Genomic DNA, 15,849 nt, shown 5'->3' with positions numbered 1-15,849 from the left:
TTTTTTTTATTGACCTGGATGAGGGATAAATCATGACGTTGGAGAGAGAGAGAATGCCAAAATGTTTCGAGAAAGCTGGTCACATTGCTTATTCGTTGAAGGCGATCAGCAAGATGTAGACATCCAGCACCCTTTCTCCCATAATGTTACTCGAATATATAATCACTTGAATGATTGATGTTGATTTTATTAATAGTCTATCATTTGCTAAACGTCAATAATGCACGGCCATCTCTTGAAACCTGCACACTCTTTCTTTGCACATTTCTCAGATGCCTCGATGAGGCCAGCATACGCTTCGTGCTACTTCCATGTTGGTGTAGCTGATCTTGGCCCTGCTGTGGTTCTTCCAATGTGTCTTCCTCCTGCTCATCTCTTTCCTCTTGATTTGGTGGTTCATAATGATCTTGTTCGTACTGCTGTATTTGACTGTTTGACATCATGTCTGGATCAAGTTGACATTTTTCTGGGTGTGGTGCCATGATAAACTCTATATAAAAAAAAATGCAAACAAAATATCAGCACACGGTATCATGGATGGCTATCCTGAAATACTTGTATCTATTTATTAGCGTTGTTCCCCACCTTTCTTCTTGATAAGTTCAGAAAACTGAGTAGGCTCAAGATAAGGAGGAAGGATGTAATAATTACCTTCTTCTTTATCATCATAATGAGATATTTCTACCTTTTCAGCAGCGTAGCATTGTATGACCTCTGTAGCAGTGGCTACATTGAAGCAGTTACGAATGTCTAAACCTGCATCACCCAAGCATCCAGGTTGCTGACCAAATCGTTTGGGACCCATTATGTGACCAAATTTCATAATACTTCTCTCTGGATTTTCCTCTTGTTGTTGTTGCTGCTGCTGCTGCTGCTGCTGTGCCTGGAGCTCCTTGTTCTTGATTATCTTTGTGATTTCTTCATTGGCTTGATCAGATTGAAGAGAGCGGCTTGACTTGCTGCTCACGGAAGAGCGGATGGATGACAACGACGATGAGGAAGAGATCAAGGGCGACGAGATCCTCAACTTTGTCTTTTCGGCGTTGGATTGTTGATCTGAATCACTATGCGAGTTTAAGCCTGAGGAGATGGACATTTTGCGAGATAGCTGTAAACCCCATTTGGAAAGACTCTTCTTCATGCCGGTAAACTTTTTCCTTGTGGGGACATTTATCTCACTGAGTGATTGGTTGCCGTCGCTTTCTCTATAGGATGAGACAGATGAAGGCGTTGATGTTACAGATACCATGGACTGAGTGGCGATTTTAGTTACTGCTTCCTGCAGGATCAAATGGCATTCCTCTGTGTTGCTCGTGGTAACTGATTTGGTATAATTTCCTGGAGGTGGGTCCATGGAAATAGGATGTACGAGCATCACTGGGATATCAGAAACAACCGTATCCGCACTGTTCACGTTGCTTGAGCCATCATTTTTTTTTTATGACATACATGGGGCCACTTACTTGAGCACTGATTGCATTGACAGTCTGATCGAAAAGGACACATCAATCAGTTTCTGATGTCGGACAGTTACTTGATTAGGCTATCAGCAAGTTGTGTTAGTGTATGTATATATCTCGATATCAACGACGAATTACTCACAGGCGTATCAATCGTCAAGGTTACTTGATCTTGACTGGCAGGTTCCAATGGCTTCCACCAACCTAAATCCGCCAAGCAGGTGGTAGCAAGTGTCTCACATGATGAAGTTACAGGAACGAGTGATTGGTCCAGGCGGTTGATCGAGTAGGTGTTTTGTTTGCGCAATAGTTCCAGCTTGATATCGCAGACCGTGTCGCTCAGCATTTCATTGTGAGTCTTTACAGTTACGTAAATAGGCGCACCCGACATCCAAACAGAGCGAGGCATGCTTGTTTCAATCGACACATGCCCCTCCTTTGTTGTCTTCCAAATCTGCTTGTTGTTGAGAACGACCGGTGCGTACAGATCCGTAGCATCTTTGAGCGACTTGAGCACCATATTTGAATAGATGGTCACTGCTTGTTTATGCAATGTCGGCTTATCGGCATGCCACTGAATCTCGCTTTTCAGGTAGTACTGTATGGATCCCTTTTTATCGATATAGGTACCACTCAAATCCGATGGCAATGATACCCAAAAAGGAACAAGGATCTTGTTTATTTCCTCTGTTGCTTTAGCTGAAACATGATATGGTGTAACTTGTTCTGAATCTGTCAATTGCAACACGCTTAGATCCAGAAAGGAGAATGACTTTTGGTGTGTCTTGCTAGAGTCATTGACGGCTAAATGCATATATTAAATCAAGCGCTCTATGTACATATCGCATCATACAGAGGCACCATACCTTCAAGGCCTACGAGATTCAAGTGTATGCTTTTAATTTTATGCACAAGTGTTGTATCACCATGGATCACAATGCTTCCTGCAAGCTCTCCACTGGCTACCACATGCGGAGATTTCAGGTAAATGTGGACGTTTTGCTGGTGCTTCTTCCACGATGCGTGGCTCATCATTGTGTTTGACCTGGACAGTGTTCGAGTAGGTGTACGGGCAATTTTCCTGAATAAATGGCTGAGCGAAGGCGACGATGGTTCCTGTGCTGTAGATTTGGATACAGGCACCGGCGCAACAGGGCTGATGCGGTTTTTACTGGATGCAGAGGGTATGTGCAAATTCGAATACCATGGTTTCAACGTTAATTCATTCATCGATAGAGCGCTGTTGCGGTTGAATGTTGTTGCTGCTGCTGTTGTTGTTGTTGTTGTTAATGTGTTGTTTATGCTGGACATATTTGTGTATATGTCTAAATGAAAAAGAAGTGTAACTGCAATAGCAAAAGTGTTGCAAACGCATTTTATTACATGTTAATATCCGATACAACAACATTTTGTTTACATTCCATTTGCAAAATTAAAATTCTTTATTTTCTGATTATGCTATTATTTTTCACTGCTATCAATGGGTAATTGAATGTGTCTATCCTCAGTATCTCTTGTTAAAAATGACACAGACACTAAACATGTTTCAATTGCAAATAGCCCGACGATCAGGTATTTGAGGCCAAAGATGAAGCTAAACAACACACAGTTTTCTTGCGATAGACACATGTCGGTTTGCCCAATTAAATCTGTGGATTTGAGATCAAACAGGATGGAAAATGTCCAGCTCAATGCCAATCCAAGTGGCATCAGCAACTGACATACGATTTCAATCAGGGTATCGGCATAGGTGGTATTAGTTGGACTGAGAAAGATGAAGAGTGGACAGAATATGGATGCTTGAGCGGCTACCAATGTCGATATTAATCTGCGGTCTGTTATTGTCTGAATAATCCATATGTAGCTATCCTGTTGATCGCTGTCGGTTGGGTTCAATGGAATTGAATTGTTGCTATAGAATCCCAAGGAACTTATCACTATGACAACGGCCGTAATAAGAGTGGCCAATCGAACGCAATGTGTGATTGTAATGATGCGATTCATGCTGATGAGGAAGCGGGAAAAAGGAGGAGAAGAGTAAAGAAGGAAGAAACGGTGAAAACACCCTTTTTTGCACTCTATAAATACCACCAACACATTTCTTGAAATCGCATGGTTTCCAACATTTTGGCAGCATGTCCAAGTCAAGATCGCAACTTTTCGCTTTCAATGTCAGTCGACCATCATTCTACACAGCACCCTTTTGAATAGCCATCATAGACACACAAGACAAAACCTGAAATCACGGGGAGTCCAAAAGAGCTTTTTTTTTTTCCATTACCTTCTTTTTTTTCTTCCTTTTCATTAAACACAACATGAGCTCAGATACACGTCAATCGAGACCAAGATACTGGTGCCATATCTGCAATGCAGAAATGCCCATTTACATGGCTCCCGACCCAACATGTCAACAGTGCAATGAGCAATTTATCGAAGAGGCAAGTGTGTTCATGTAAGCGCCAGCTTGGAGGATAGACATTCATCTGTTGTTACTTAGCTCCACTCCGACGATGATCCTCGAGAGTTCCTTGCTGGAGCAGATCAACACAACACATCACCCAATGCAGCAGACAACGATCATGCTCGCACGCCGTTCAGTTCACGCCATTATTTCGAGTACAATCCTGCTACGGGTAGATTGAATCCTTTGCCTGGTGGCGGTAGCAATGCCCACAACCACGGTGAAATGGGGGATGATATATTCCAGTTCTTCACGCCTACACCTGCTCCTGCCAGAAGCAATACCAACAGCAGCAACACCACAGAAGATGGAAGAGAAAGACCACCGGCAACGGAAGGACCACCTTCACCTTTCGGCAACATTGTTCATAATTTGCTCACCAACCTCTTGGGACAAAGTCCAGATATAGTTGCTGCTACGCAAAATAACGATGGAGAAGGAGAAGCAGGAGCAGGAGCAGGAGGAGAAGGTGGTAATGGGGCTGATGGGCATGATCATGATGGAAGATCCATGGTGTTTTTTGGCAATATGTTGGATGGCAACGTTAGTTTTCAATCAGTGCCAGCTGGTCAGGCCATGCCAGGTGGTTTACCAAACCTTGGGGCTACGCTCGCTGCTGCTGCTGCTGCTGCAAATGCAGATGAGCGCAACGAAGATGGAGACAGCACAAATCCAGGAACGAGAAACACCAACGAAGACCGTCGAGGCAACCACATAGCAAAGTAGAGTGAATGGCACGAGGCTTCGTTACTGAATACTAACACACTACTAGCCTTTTACAGTTCTTATCTGACATGACGGGCGGTGCTTTTGATAGCGGCATCATTGGAAATCCAAACGATTATGTATTCTCGCAAACTGCTTTAGACAACATTATCACACAACTGATGGAGCAGAATGGAGGGTAAATATACCATGGCATGTCAGTCTTTTGGCATGGATGCTCATTCTATCCAATAGACATGCACCCCCTCCTGCACCTGAGCAAGTCATTGAATCACTGCAAAAGAGGCCATTAACAGACAAAGAAAAGAGTAAGTTGACATCATCTATGGCGGGTGACAGAGGCAATCCATTGATCAAATTGTCCCTTGTGCTTAGGTCAAGAGGCCGATTGTGCTGTTTGCAAAGATCAGTTTGAGTCCCAAGAACAAGTCATTGAACTTCCATGTGAACACATCTTTCATGACGAGTGTATCAAGCCATGGCTGAAATTGAACAGCACCTGTCCTGTTTGGTAAGTTGTATAGCAAGTGATTCAAGGGAGATGTGTGTTTGCTTACGTTATGTATGTAGTCGCCATTCAGTATTACCCGATCAACAAGAACAAGACAGCACTAATAACAGCAATGCCGACGATAATAATGGCCCCAATGATAATACCCAATCTAATGCTACTCAAGGAGAAACGAATAGATCCGTTGCAGATGACAACAACAACAATAATAATAACAACAGTAGTAGTGATAATGGTGGGCGTGGTTCACATGCAGGATGGACAAGCACTGGTAATGGAAATAACGAACCACAAGTCGCTTCGTGGCCATTGAATTTGTCTGTTGCATTTCCCTGGGCTGAGATAGGCAGACAAGACAGCGATAGCAATAACAACAGCAGCAATAACAGTAGCAACAACAATAGCAATACTACCGATACATCTACCACCAACACAACTTCGACATCTACCAATGATGCTAATCAAAACACCACCACTCCTCACATAGATGAAAATCTTGATCTCGATCTCGATTAAATCTAGAAAACAACGTTGCTTTCCAACCGTAGCCAAAGAAGTAAATAAACATATGTATGTAAAATGGTTTATTGTATAGAGAGACAAAGAGGAGACTGGGGGGGGTATATGTCTATGATGTTTGACGAAGTGATAATCGAAATCTTGATTTAAGGGAGATCGCTACAATCAATACAGACAGACAGATGATAGCCAAACATATCACAATGGAATACACACACCCATAGTTGACAGATGTGGATGAATTGAGCGTGGTCTATGCAACAACATGAGCATCAGATACATAGATTCACACATGGATCAACTTACTGCAAACGAAGCTCCATAATGCGATACAATTACCCATCCAATTTTAAACCAGCCCTTCATTTGAGGCGCTTCCGAGAACCCTTCGAATGATATCATCATCCAGAATATGTGCATTAGTGAAAACAGTGATGTCGTGATGGCCGATATGAAATACAGCGTTGCTTGAGGGCAAGAGGGGCACATAATCACACCAGGTCCAATGGATTCGACCAACAGTGATATATATCCAACGAGGGAGCTCATCAATGCGTATCCAAATCCAGAAACAAACGCAAATACAGATCGATTAAAGGGTGATTTCGGGTTTGCAGAGACTGTGTTCAAACCAGCCTCTGCCCTATTGAGCAGTAAATAAAATCCCCAGCGACACAGCTCTTGGATAGCAACACTATACGTAATGCTGACAAAGTGCATCGTTTGTGCTGATTTTGCAAAATACCAAATGACGCTGGATAATAGTAAAGCTATCAAACAAAAAAAGGCACTATCCCATTTTGCGTGTTAAATTGTGTCGACGCACATTTTCCAAGTGTCTTTTTCAAACCTTGACACCATCAGCAATACATATTGTGCATTTGGCGCAATATAGAGAAAGAATACAGAAAGAATGGGGCCATACGCTAATAGCAAACAGCCAAAAAACGTGTATAATGACATGTTTTCAATCAGCAACAAAAAGCAAAAGGTTTATGAATAAAAGTAAATTGGCTATTTTCACCGGACGGCGATCATGCAAAGTACCGCGACAGCGTCCAATGTTTGTCAAACCAACGCTTATGATATCAACAAGCTTGAGTCTTTTGCCTGCCAAAATGCTAGCATAACAATGGCCTGCCATATACATTGATAAATAGCAGCAATAGACAAGTTTGGAAGCTTCTTGGTCCTGGTAATTTTCGAATATCCACGGTTATTGCAACTAGACTATCAGCAGATGCATGGTGCATGGTACTTGTTTTAATCTTTTAGATTGTTTGTCTTGAGACCATGGCATTCAATTGATACTCATAACCAAGCTGTTGTATTCCTCTGTCAGATATGGCTTTTCCGCTGCGTCTTTCTGCAAACATGACAAGATTATGCATCTAAATGTCAAATGGTATATAGAATATCCGCGTTTTAAACTGTATTCTCTTGAGTGAATGCAGAATGAGATGTAAATCTGCCCAAGAGAACGGATCGAAATCACTAGTCAACATGCATTTGGTGATATTTGGATATTTATACATTAGATATTCTATCAGCTGGAAAGTATAGAACAATTCTATGAGCTCGGTTTTTGTTGAAGAGAATTCTTTGGTCACATTGTGAAGAACCACCCAAGGACGAACTTTGCCATTGTTCGTTGTCATGGTAATGCCTGTGTAAACTCTTAAAACATGAGAGTCTCCAAAATGTGGATACAGTCTATTCATTGACAGATTCTGTATGCTCTAGGAACTTGAGTGTTTTAAATTCATCGAGATGTTTGATCGCCTTCCAATGAAGCAATTCCGTGGAAGCAGATGGAGCCGTGAAAGACAAGATCAACAAATCAGTCCTTGTGTCGGCATGCTATTAGCGCCTTTGCCAATGCCTCAAATCAGAACATGGTAAATACTGATGAAACAACATCGAGTACATAGATGACTGAAGCATCATACAATTGCCTACAGTGTTATCTCTGAAACCATCAGATTAGATTCAGGACGGAAAGCATGAACAATAGGAGTGTCGCAATGATACTTGAAATGCGCACAATTGTTTGATGGAGGAAAAGTTGCTAGAGAGTGGTTGAACGAACTAGGTATCGATTCGAGAGGCATTTGAGAAGAAAGCAGTTAAGTGGTTGATAACTACGCCAATAACTGATAAATCTCAGCATTTACGTTGACATCCATCAAAACAAAATTCTACCAAAACAATGGCAGTTAAACAAAGGATAGCGTCCAAATACTGTTCTTTATTGGTTTCGTTACACTCTCCTCTCTTTATTATTCGAAACCCAAAGTAGTAACAACTAAAGACCCCTATATATGTCCAACAACCCCTGAAAGTGGGCATATATTGGCCATGATGATACTACGTCTTTAAATTCTATATTGGGCATACTATCGTTTCTTTCTCAAGATTTTGCTCTCGAAAAATGCTAGTTTGAAAGCTCTATTATCAATATTTAGAAAAATCGATTTTCCAGGTCCTCTAGTTAAAAAAAAATTAGAATCACATAAAGCTAAAATATGTTGTAGAATAATGATATTGGAGCAACTTGTTAGTGGGAACATTATATGGGAAATGCATACTTCATGAGATAATCGACATTGGAGATGCTATTTTTAAGCGGGGGAATATGCATGCTTTAAATTGCAAATCTTACCATTATCGAACAGAGCAAGCTACAACTGTCTGACCTTAGAAGCAAGATTCTTCAACATGTCAGGTATTTATTGATAACTTGAGACCAGCAAGTTAATACTGCCCTTTTCGTACGCTCCGATTTTTAAAATGCTTGGTCAAATTCATACTTGTGAGATGTACACATGCGGAAGGTTAACGGAGCTTCAATTTGTACTGTTCTAAATGAGGATCCATAGGACTCCTGAGTCTATTGAACTTAAAATTACGCATTTCTTGATAGTAAACACCCCTTCAAACTTATATAAAAATTGTAGAAAATTCAAAGGCAAATACAATGATATTTGTTTCAAGTCTCTGCGGTACATTGTTCACCTGATATTTGATACGATTGTTTTTGCGATTTTTTGACTGTTTTCAAAAGATTAATCAGTATCTGCCATCAAAACATTTTGTTAAGCATTACTAAACATTATAGACCAAAAAATTTCCTATCGAATGAGCTATTACTTGAAGCTCTGGCATCACTCTATCATGAAATATTGTCAATCTTGTCCTGACCAAAAAATCGTCACCAGATTTTTTACTTGTTATCTGATAAGCACAAAGAATAAAAGGATTATTATTTGTAGCTTATAAAAAATGTTCGATATTATAAAAAAAGAAAAGACTTATTTGAATAAGATCAGACACAAAAACTAAAGATTTATTGATGAAGACAAGAGTTATTCTATTTATACTAAGTTCTGAATGCCAAAGTAGCAATTTATCTTGTACAACGCTTATCACATCTGGTGAACCTCAGTATTTAGATAGCTGAGATGCACTTTACTTATCATAGCTTGTCCATGTTGTTGCACAACACAGACATATCTACCCATTAAGAATACCTTAATTTTTATAGACAGTTGTAGCCCTTCTGGCACAACATTATCACACGTAGATTTTGAAGAAAAATCAATAATTTTGCACGATACCCTTTTTTGGCCGTATCTCGACAAATACTAACCGGATTCGCACAAGGCAGAAACCATTCGATAGCTCTACATTATGTCCATTATGCTATAAAAACTCCAAGCACCAGGTGCGCGTTCCCTTTGTGGAATACATCCATTATGATCTGCATTCCGACAGTTCATCCAGTTACCAGATTTAGATATAAACTGTATGTACATTGGATTAGATGAACGATATCGATTTATACTATAAGAAGATATGGACTTCAGATACGCTAGTACTATAAGATTCATACTACGGTGCGCGAAAAAAATGTTCCAGTGTTTTGCTAAACTGCACCCATTACCCATTTTCTCTGTAAATATCATAGTTATTGGTGTACGATCAGTTTTCATGAATAGTGATGTATTCAATAAGGTGTTGAATAACTAAAATCACACAAATGAAATGTACAATAAAGTATCAGCTTTCCGCTGTGTGCAAAATCAAGATGATCCTCTATTAAATGAAATGCATGATCCTTTTTATATCTTTCTGAATGTCAGATCCTGAGATGTAAATTTAAGTGTGATGATCCAGTAGATTGTTGTAAATGATATGTGTAGACAATCTAGAGATAGATGTAGTTGTAGTCCGTTCTTGTCATTGCAGTGAGTGTTGTTGCTTCAGTAATAGTCATTCTACTAGTTGACTGCTTGATGTGTCCTGTTGTGCGTGTAGACTATGGTTTAATGTGTGCTTTGCAGTGTATGTAGAAATAGATGAGATGTTGATGTGCTGGATCAGGTGTAGCATGATGGATTATAATGTGGATTGCATCAAATAGCCTAAGTAGTTGGCTGTCAGATGATATATTATGCGTGTGGAATTTGAGGCTTGATAGACTAAAATTCACGGAAAAAAAAGAATAAAAAAAAACAGTAAAGTCAACTTGATAAAGGTATGTTTTATTATCAAACTGACAGGTGTAAAGTAAACTGAAGTCTCTCTACTGGCCAGGTAGATGATCCTTCTTATATACTATAACAATGGATAAAAGTTCTATTAATTAGACTAACAAATAAGTCAACTCAGATCAACTAATGTCTAATCATGCTAAAAGACAACTCCAGCAAGCTAATCATGATTTAGCTCTATCTGGATGAATAATTAGACTTTCATCCGAAGTACCCTGATCTATCCTTTCTATAAGGATAATTAATATCAATCTAGTAGCATGTATCCGATAGGTACAGTCTCCTTAGTCTAAACCAATAGTACATATCTGAGTGTATATCGCTGAGCATACATCTTTAGCATGTATCTGGATATATGGCATGTCTATAGCATATCGTATGATGCATGTCTATAGCATGTCTCATATGTAGTAGTACAAGTCTGTAGTACATAAAGTATCTGTAGCTAGTATCACGGATATAAGCATATGTCTTATAGCGTGGATCATGAAGTGCACATCTGAAGCAACAAGCTCATATTGCATTAATCTTGGTGCCTATCCAGATATGGTAAACATCCGTAGTCAATGTCGGAATACAAGTATAAATCTATAGCACCTTCCATATCCGTGGTGCCATCTATAGCCTACTATATCTTATATAGGATGAACCTTTTACTACTAGCGTATCTGAAATTCATTTCTTCTTATAGTATAAATCGGTATCGTACATCTAATCCAGTGTACATACAGTTTATATCTGAATCTGGTGGCCGGATGAGCTGCCGGAATGCAGATCAGAGTGAATGTATTCCACACAGTGTTTCCCAACATTGCATCCATTGCATCTATTGATCTATTACTCGCGCTACTTTCAAAGCTGTAGCATCAATATTTCAAAACTCCATCTTGAATGGCCTCAACAACCTCGAAACCGAAACCACTTTTGTTAGGGCGTCTTTCTATCGCAGGTAGTATCTCAACATCAAAGCCCCAAATGATACTACTGCAACTGTCTAACAGATTCATTGGGCTCATATAACCAATTTCTCTGCAAGGAGATTGTGAAATCAAATAAATCTATAATAGTCCTATGCATTTATGGCTGACGAAAAGATAAACTACTACTCCTTAAAGCATACAATGTTGCACTATAGTTTTCAACAATTAAAAAGATTGTCTGGTGGTGAGTTGTCCAGAATAATACTGTTATAGCAGCAACGCAAACACTGTTTTGAAGTAGTGTTTATTATAAAATTTTCCTTGCATAAATATATTTAAAGGACATTCCTCACGTCGAACTATTATGCAATGAATGCTAAATCAAATGATTACATCTTATCCTGTACTTTTAAATAAGGAAGAATTTAAATTATATCTATTTAGATAACCTTTTATTACAAACACAAAGTTATAATACATGACATCAATCTGAAATCAAGTAGTTGTAGACCTTCGTTGCTTCAACCTCTTAGCCAATCAGATTGCTTGAAAACTCCGCTGACCTAAAAAAAAATTTGCGAGGGTTTCCCCCTGCTTTGATGTGAGGCAAAATTTTAAGCGCCGCTATATATAGCAATATAGCCGCTGCTATAATCAAATTTCCCTCAGGTGCTAGAGCATGCCTTACTTGCACCACCTAGCTTTAAGTTCAGGCATTGAGACCCTCAATCATCACTAAAGTAAGTAGCGATAACCAAGTGGAGGCAGCCTATCTACCTCCTAGCCTCGGATAAAGTCTTGTTGAGCTTCAGGGATAGGCACATCCACACAACGTAAAAAAGGTATGCTTCAAAGAAACATAAAAATAATAAAAGAAAGAACAGAACATACTACTATAGGAGTATAGTGGTATATGTAAGCAAAAGAAAAAAAGGATACTCACACGCAATGAGTCAAAGAAAATCATAACAAATACAACATCAAAAATGTTGTTCACAACAGCTCATTGTTATTGCAACAGAAATACATACATGAGCAACGCGTATGGTAATAATCTGATGTAAAGCAACACAAACATGCACAATTGCAGGAGCAACAGCAGTAGTATGAGTGTGTAATACAACATAACAACTAATATTGTGTCATATGAAGCAACAGAGGCAACACAAACAGCAACCCACGGCCATATAACAAATTATTACAGCGGTAATACAAGAATATAACAGTGCATGATGCTTGTTGTTCATATATACGAAGCAACAACATTACAGTTATTCGTTGAGCTGGTCATATCACAGCCAACAAAAGAAAGAAAAAGAAGATGCAACAATGCAAACATTATGAATACATTATCACGAGAAAGGAAGTAATAATAAAAACGTCCAAAGAAGTTTTATATTATTGCGACCAGATGAAAAAAGATACTTACCACTCATACCACAGCCCCAGATAATAGACCAGAAAGCCAGCATACAGCAAAGACATCAGACCAAAGGATACGCAAGCACCAGGGAAAGACCACAGAAGCAACAATAGACCATCAAAGCGGGCACCACCAAATATGCAGCAAAAGACTACTAGAAATGGGTCCTCCCAAAATAGAACAATTCACAGTATAGCTACAGTACAAAACGCGTTAACGTTGAATCCTACGTATATTGAACAGTTGTCAATCATACTTGCTTTGGTTCCATCAACAAAAGTAGCCTTGTTTCATTAGTAAAAGGTTTACAAAATAATCAAAAAAAAGGAGGGAAGACGCTAATAAAAAAAAAAGGGAAGAATGCTAACAAAAGATTGAGGTTGAAAACCGTCACTAGCCGCAATATAACATGGAGTAAGCATTGGAGACTTGACAGCTTGCTTACAGGATAGCAAAACAAGATTGGGGCTAGCGGTTTCTACTACAAGGTTTGCCAACACCTTGTTTATCGATCGGTCAATTGTAATTAAGAGGTTATATTTAACAAAGGTAGCCGATTTTGCGTTCCAATTTAGCCACATACTGAAAAGACGGTATTTCAAAATATCCATAGCCCAGCCTTCATATTGCTCAAAATAAGAATCCATGGGTATCTAAAATCTTTCAACCTCAAAACCATGCGATTGCGACGATAACACTGCTTCCAGCTAAACCAAACTTAGGGTAGAATTTTAGAGGAGAATCGAATGATACCAGTTTTAAATGGATTATCCCAAATCATTAGCCTGACTTTTGATTGGATATTTTTTGCAATTTTTTGATGGTTTTTAATAGATTGCCATATTTTTGTCATCAAAACTTTACTTTTAATACCTATCATAATGTAGAGCAAACAAAATCCTTTCGAATGAGCCCTGTCTCGAAGCTCTAGCATGACGCTATCAGGAGATATTCACTGATTTGTACACCCAAAAAAACTGTCATCCAGATTTTTGCCTTGCCATTACAGGCAAATTCTAGCCAAAAGCCGATGATTTTGCACGAGGAAATTTTTGATCATATCTTGGGAAAGACACATCGTATTTGCGTAAAACAAAAACCATTCAATAGCTCTACTTTGGATCTATTGAGCTGTAAAGGCTTTAAGTTTTAAATGTACGTTCGCTTCATAATTTTGCTCAAAATCGTGTATTTTACGAATTTTAACCAGAGAAAATGTCTAGAAATTTATGGTAAAGTCATATTAGTCACGTAACTTGGTACAGGATAAAAAAAAAGTGCTTCAAATGCTATTAATTTGTTAAGCACAAAGAATAAAAGGATTATTATTTGTAGTTTATAAAAAATGTTCAATATTATAAAAACAAGAAAAGACTTATTTGAATAAGATCAGACACAAAAACTAAAGATTTATTGATAAAGACAAGAGTTATTCTATTTATACTAAGTTCTGAATGCCAAAGTAGCAATTTATCTTGTACAACGCTTATCACATCTGGTGAACCTCAGTATTTAGATAGCTGAGATGCACTTTACTTATCATAGCTTGTCCATGTTGTTGCACAACACAGACATATCTACCCATCAAGAATACCTTAATCTTTATAGACAGTTGTAGCCCTTCTGGCACAACATAATTTTAATAGTGTATCTATAATTTCTATTCAAAAAAGCGTATATTTTCGAGGTTTTCCAAGAAAAGTGATCATTGCATTTGCACCACTCTACGTATAGCATTTTTCGTTGCGTAGACTTAAACAGTGTCTATAAGTTGATATCTTACTTGAAGCCTTAGCGTTAGTTCTCGTGTATATACCTTGTCTAGTAGGTTAGTCCAGCCAAAATTCGCCAAAATCGATCAATCGAGGTTAACTTTTGCTTCAGTGAAGCATATTCAATTCTTGTTGTGCGTTTTTATTGCCCACTCAACGCTCTAGGTTTGTTTAGTAGAGTTGAGCACCAAATGGACGTTTCCGTACTGCTATTAACAAAAAACGTGTTTTTGCCACTGTGAACTTCAATTTAGGGGGGTAGAAACTTCATTTTCGCAAGGAAGCGTCGCAGGGAGCCCAACAAAGTCTCATTTCGTAGAGCGAACAGAAGGGAGTAAGATTTAGTTAATGGAAAAAAAAAACTTGGTAGAGTTGATATTTGAACAAGAAGCATTCAAGCACTGTCCTTTTTACAGTATACTGGATTCATTACACTTTATGCACTCAATCATTTGACAACCAGTGTAGCGATTGAAAATCCCTTTATATGCTTAGCATCCGCTTTAGGTGTGCAGATAGTCATTCTGATGTGAAGTCTTCAACACCAGTATGTGGCGTGAAAAAGCTACTTCATCATCTCGGTAAAATGAGCAGCAAGCCTTTGACCTTTTACCAAACCACGATGAAGCAGGATATCAGCAAGCGGTTTTGAATACAATGTCTCCCATCATCTAATTCATCGATCTACAACTCGCAATTACTTGTTATTAATAGCTTTTAACAATTTTCATCCAAAGGATAGTGTTCAAAATAAGCCTATTTTGAAAATCATCCCTCTCTCAGCAGTAACTCTTTCAATCTAAAATGCAAACATAACTTTGTTTTCTGCATTAATCAACATGGAATTCTTAAGCGGGGAGAATGTGTATGCCCTGAATTGGAAGGCTTCAGTCATTTAGTCTTGGATGCAGGGCTTACTAACACGTCTAGTATTCATCAATAACTGGAAGGCAACAAGTTATGAAAAAGGGTGTGATACGCTACGAGATCAACATCGACCATATGAAGGGCTACATAAGATTTAAACGTTCTCTTGAGCCAACGTGGCTTCCTCAATACATAACTCTCTTGGTGCATTCAAAATGCGATTAAGACTATATGTAATATTGTGTCCATGATCAAACGCATCGTGCCCATCAAATTTAGTTACATTGACATTAGGACATACGTGTTTCAAGTATAATGCCAATTCAGGGCATACTGTTGAGTTTTTGAATCCAAATCTTTGTCTTAACAACAATACTTAATCTACCGGCTTAATAGTGATTGAGAGTGAGATTTGCTAATCATAGAAAGGATTCCTCTAAACACTTCCATTTACTGCATGTAAAAGTATTGATTGCATTTACGTTGGTATGCCCAGCCATTCCATTGCCAAAACTTAAGGCTTTTAGTGATGAGCTGAGGATCACCACAGTCTGATATTCACAGCTCATCTGAATGAGTGACATTACAAATGCGAGTGACATTTTTCATTCCCATATCCAATCAGCCCCCTTGGCAA

At 38.7% G+C, this 15,849-nt stretch overlaps 3 protein-coding genes across 3 annotated transcripts; 1 reads left to right on the top strand and 2 right to left on the bottom strand.

Annotated features, from left to right (window-relative positions):
- Window positions 1-200: 200 nt before the first annotated feature.
- DNF1_1 (phospholipid transporting ATPase) lies at window positions 201-2,771 on the bottom strand (the record flags this gene model as incomplete). The annotated part of the gene is made up of 5 exons (XM_064826709.1): window positions 201-490; window positions 586-1,406; window positions 1,464-1,543; window positions 1,603-2,264; window positions 2,327-2,771. 5 exons carry the CDS (start codon window positions 2,769-2,771, stop codon window positions 201-203), a joined length of 2,298 nt encoding a protein of 765 aa, XP_064675766.1.
- A 1,004-nt stretch (window positions 2,772-3,775) lies between these two features.
- Window positions 3,776-5,674, top strand: TKL1_2 (Transketolase; the record flags this gene model as incomplete). The annotated part of the gene is made up of 6 exons (XM_064826708.1): window positions 3,776-3,898; window positions 3,958-4,643; window positions 4,694-4,825; window positions 4,882-4,955; window positions 5,023-5,158; window positions 5,218-5,674. The coding sequence occupies 6 exons, from the start codon at window positions 3,776-3,778 to the stop codon at window positions 5,672-5,674; spliced, it is 1,608 nt and encodes a 535-aa protein (XP_064675765.1).
- Window positions 5,675-5,786: 112 nt separating this feature from the next.
- Window positions 5,787-6,397, bottom strand: ATG26_2 (Sterol 3-beta-glucosyltransferase; the record flags this gene model as incomplete). The annotated part of the gene is made up of 2 exons (XM_064826707.1): window positions 5,787-5,930; window positions 5,984-6,397. The coding sequence occupies 2 exons, from the start codon at window positions 6,395-6,397 to the stop codon at window positions 5,787-5,789; spliced, it is 558 nt and encodes a 185-aa protein (XP_064675764.1).
- Window positions 6,398-15,849: the final 9,452 nt, after the last annotated feature.

Source organism: Mucor velutinosus, assembly GCF_035048745.1.
Source record: "Mucor velutinosus strain NIH1002 chromosome Unknown tig00001553, whole genome shotgun sequence".
Taxonomy (NCBI): domain Eukaryota; kingdom Fungi; phylum Mucoromycota; class Mucoromycetes; order Mucorales; family Mucoraceae; genus Mucor; species Mucor velutinosus.
Note: the sequence above shows the minus strand (reverse complement) of the source record. Positions and strands in the feature narration are given on the sequence as shown.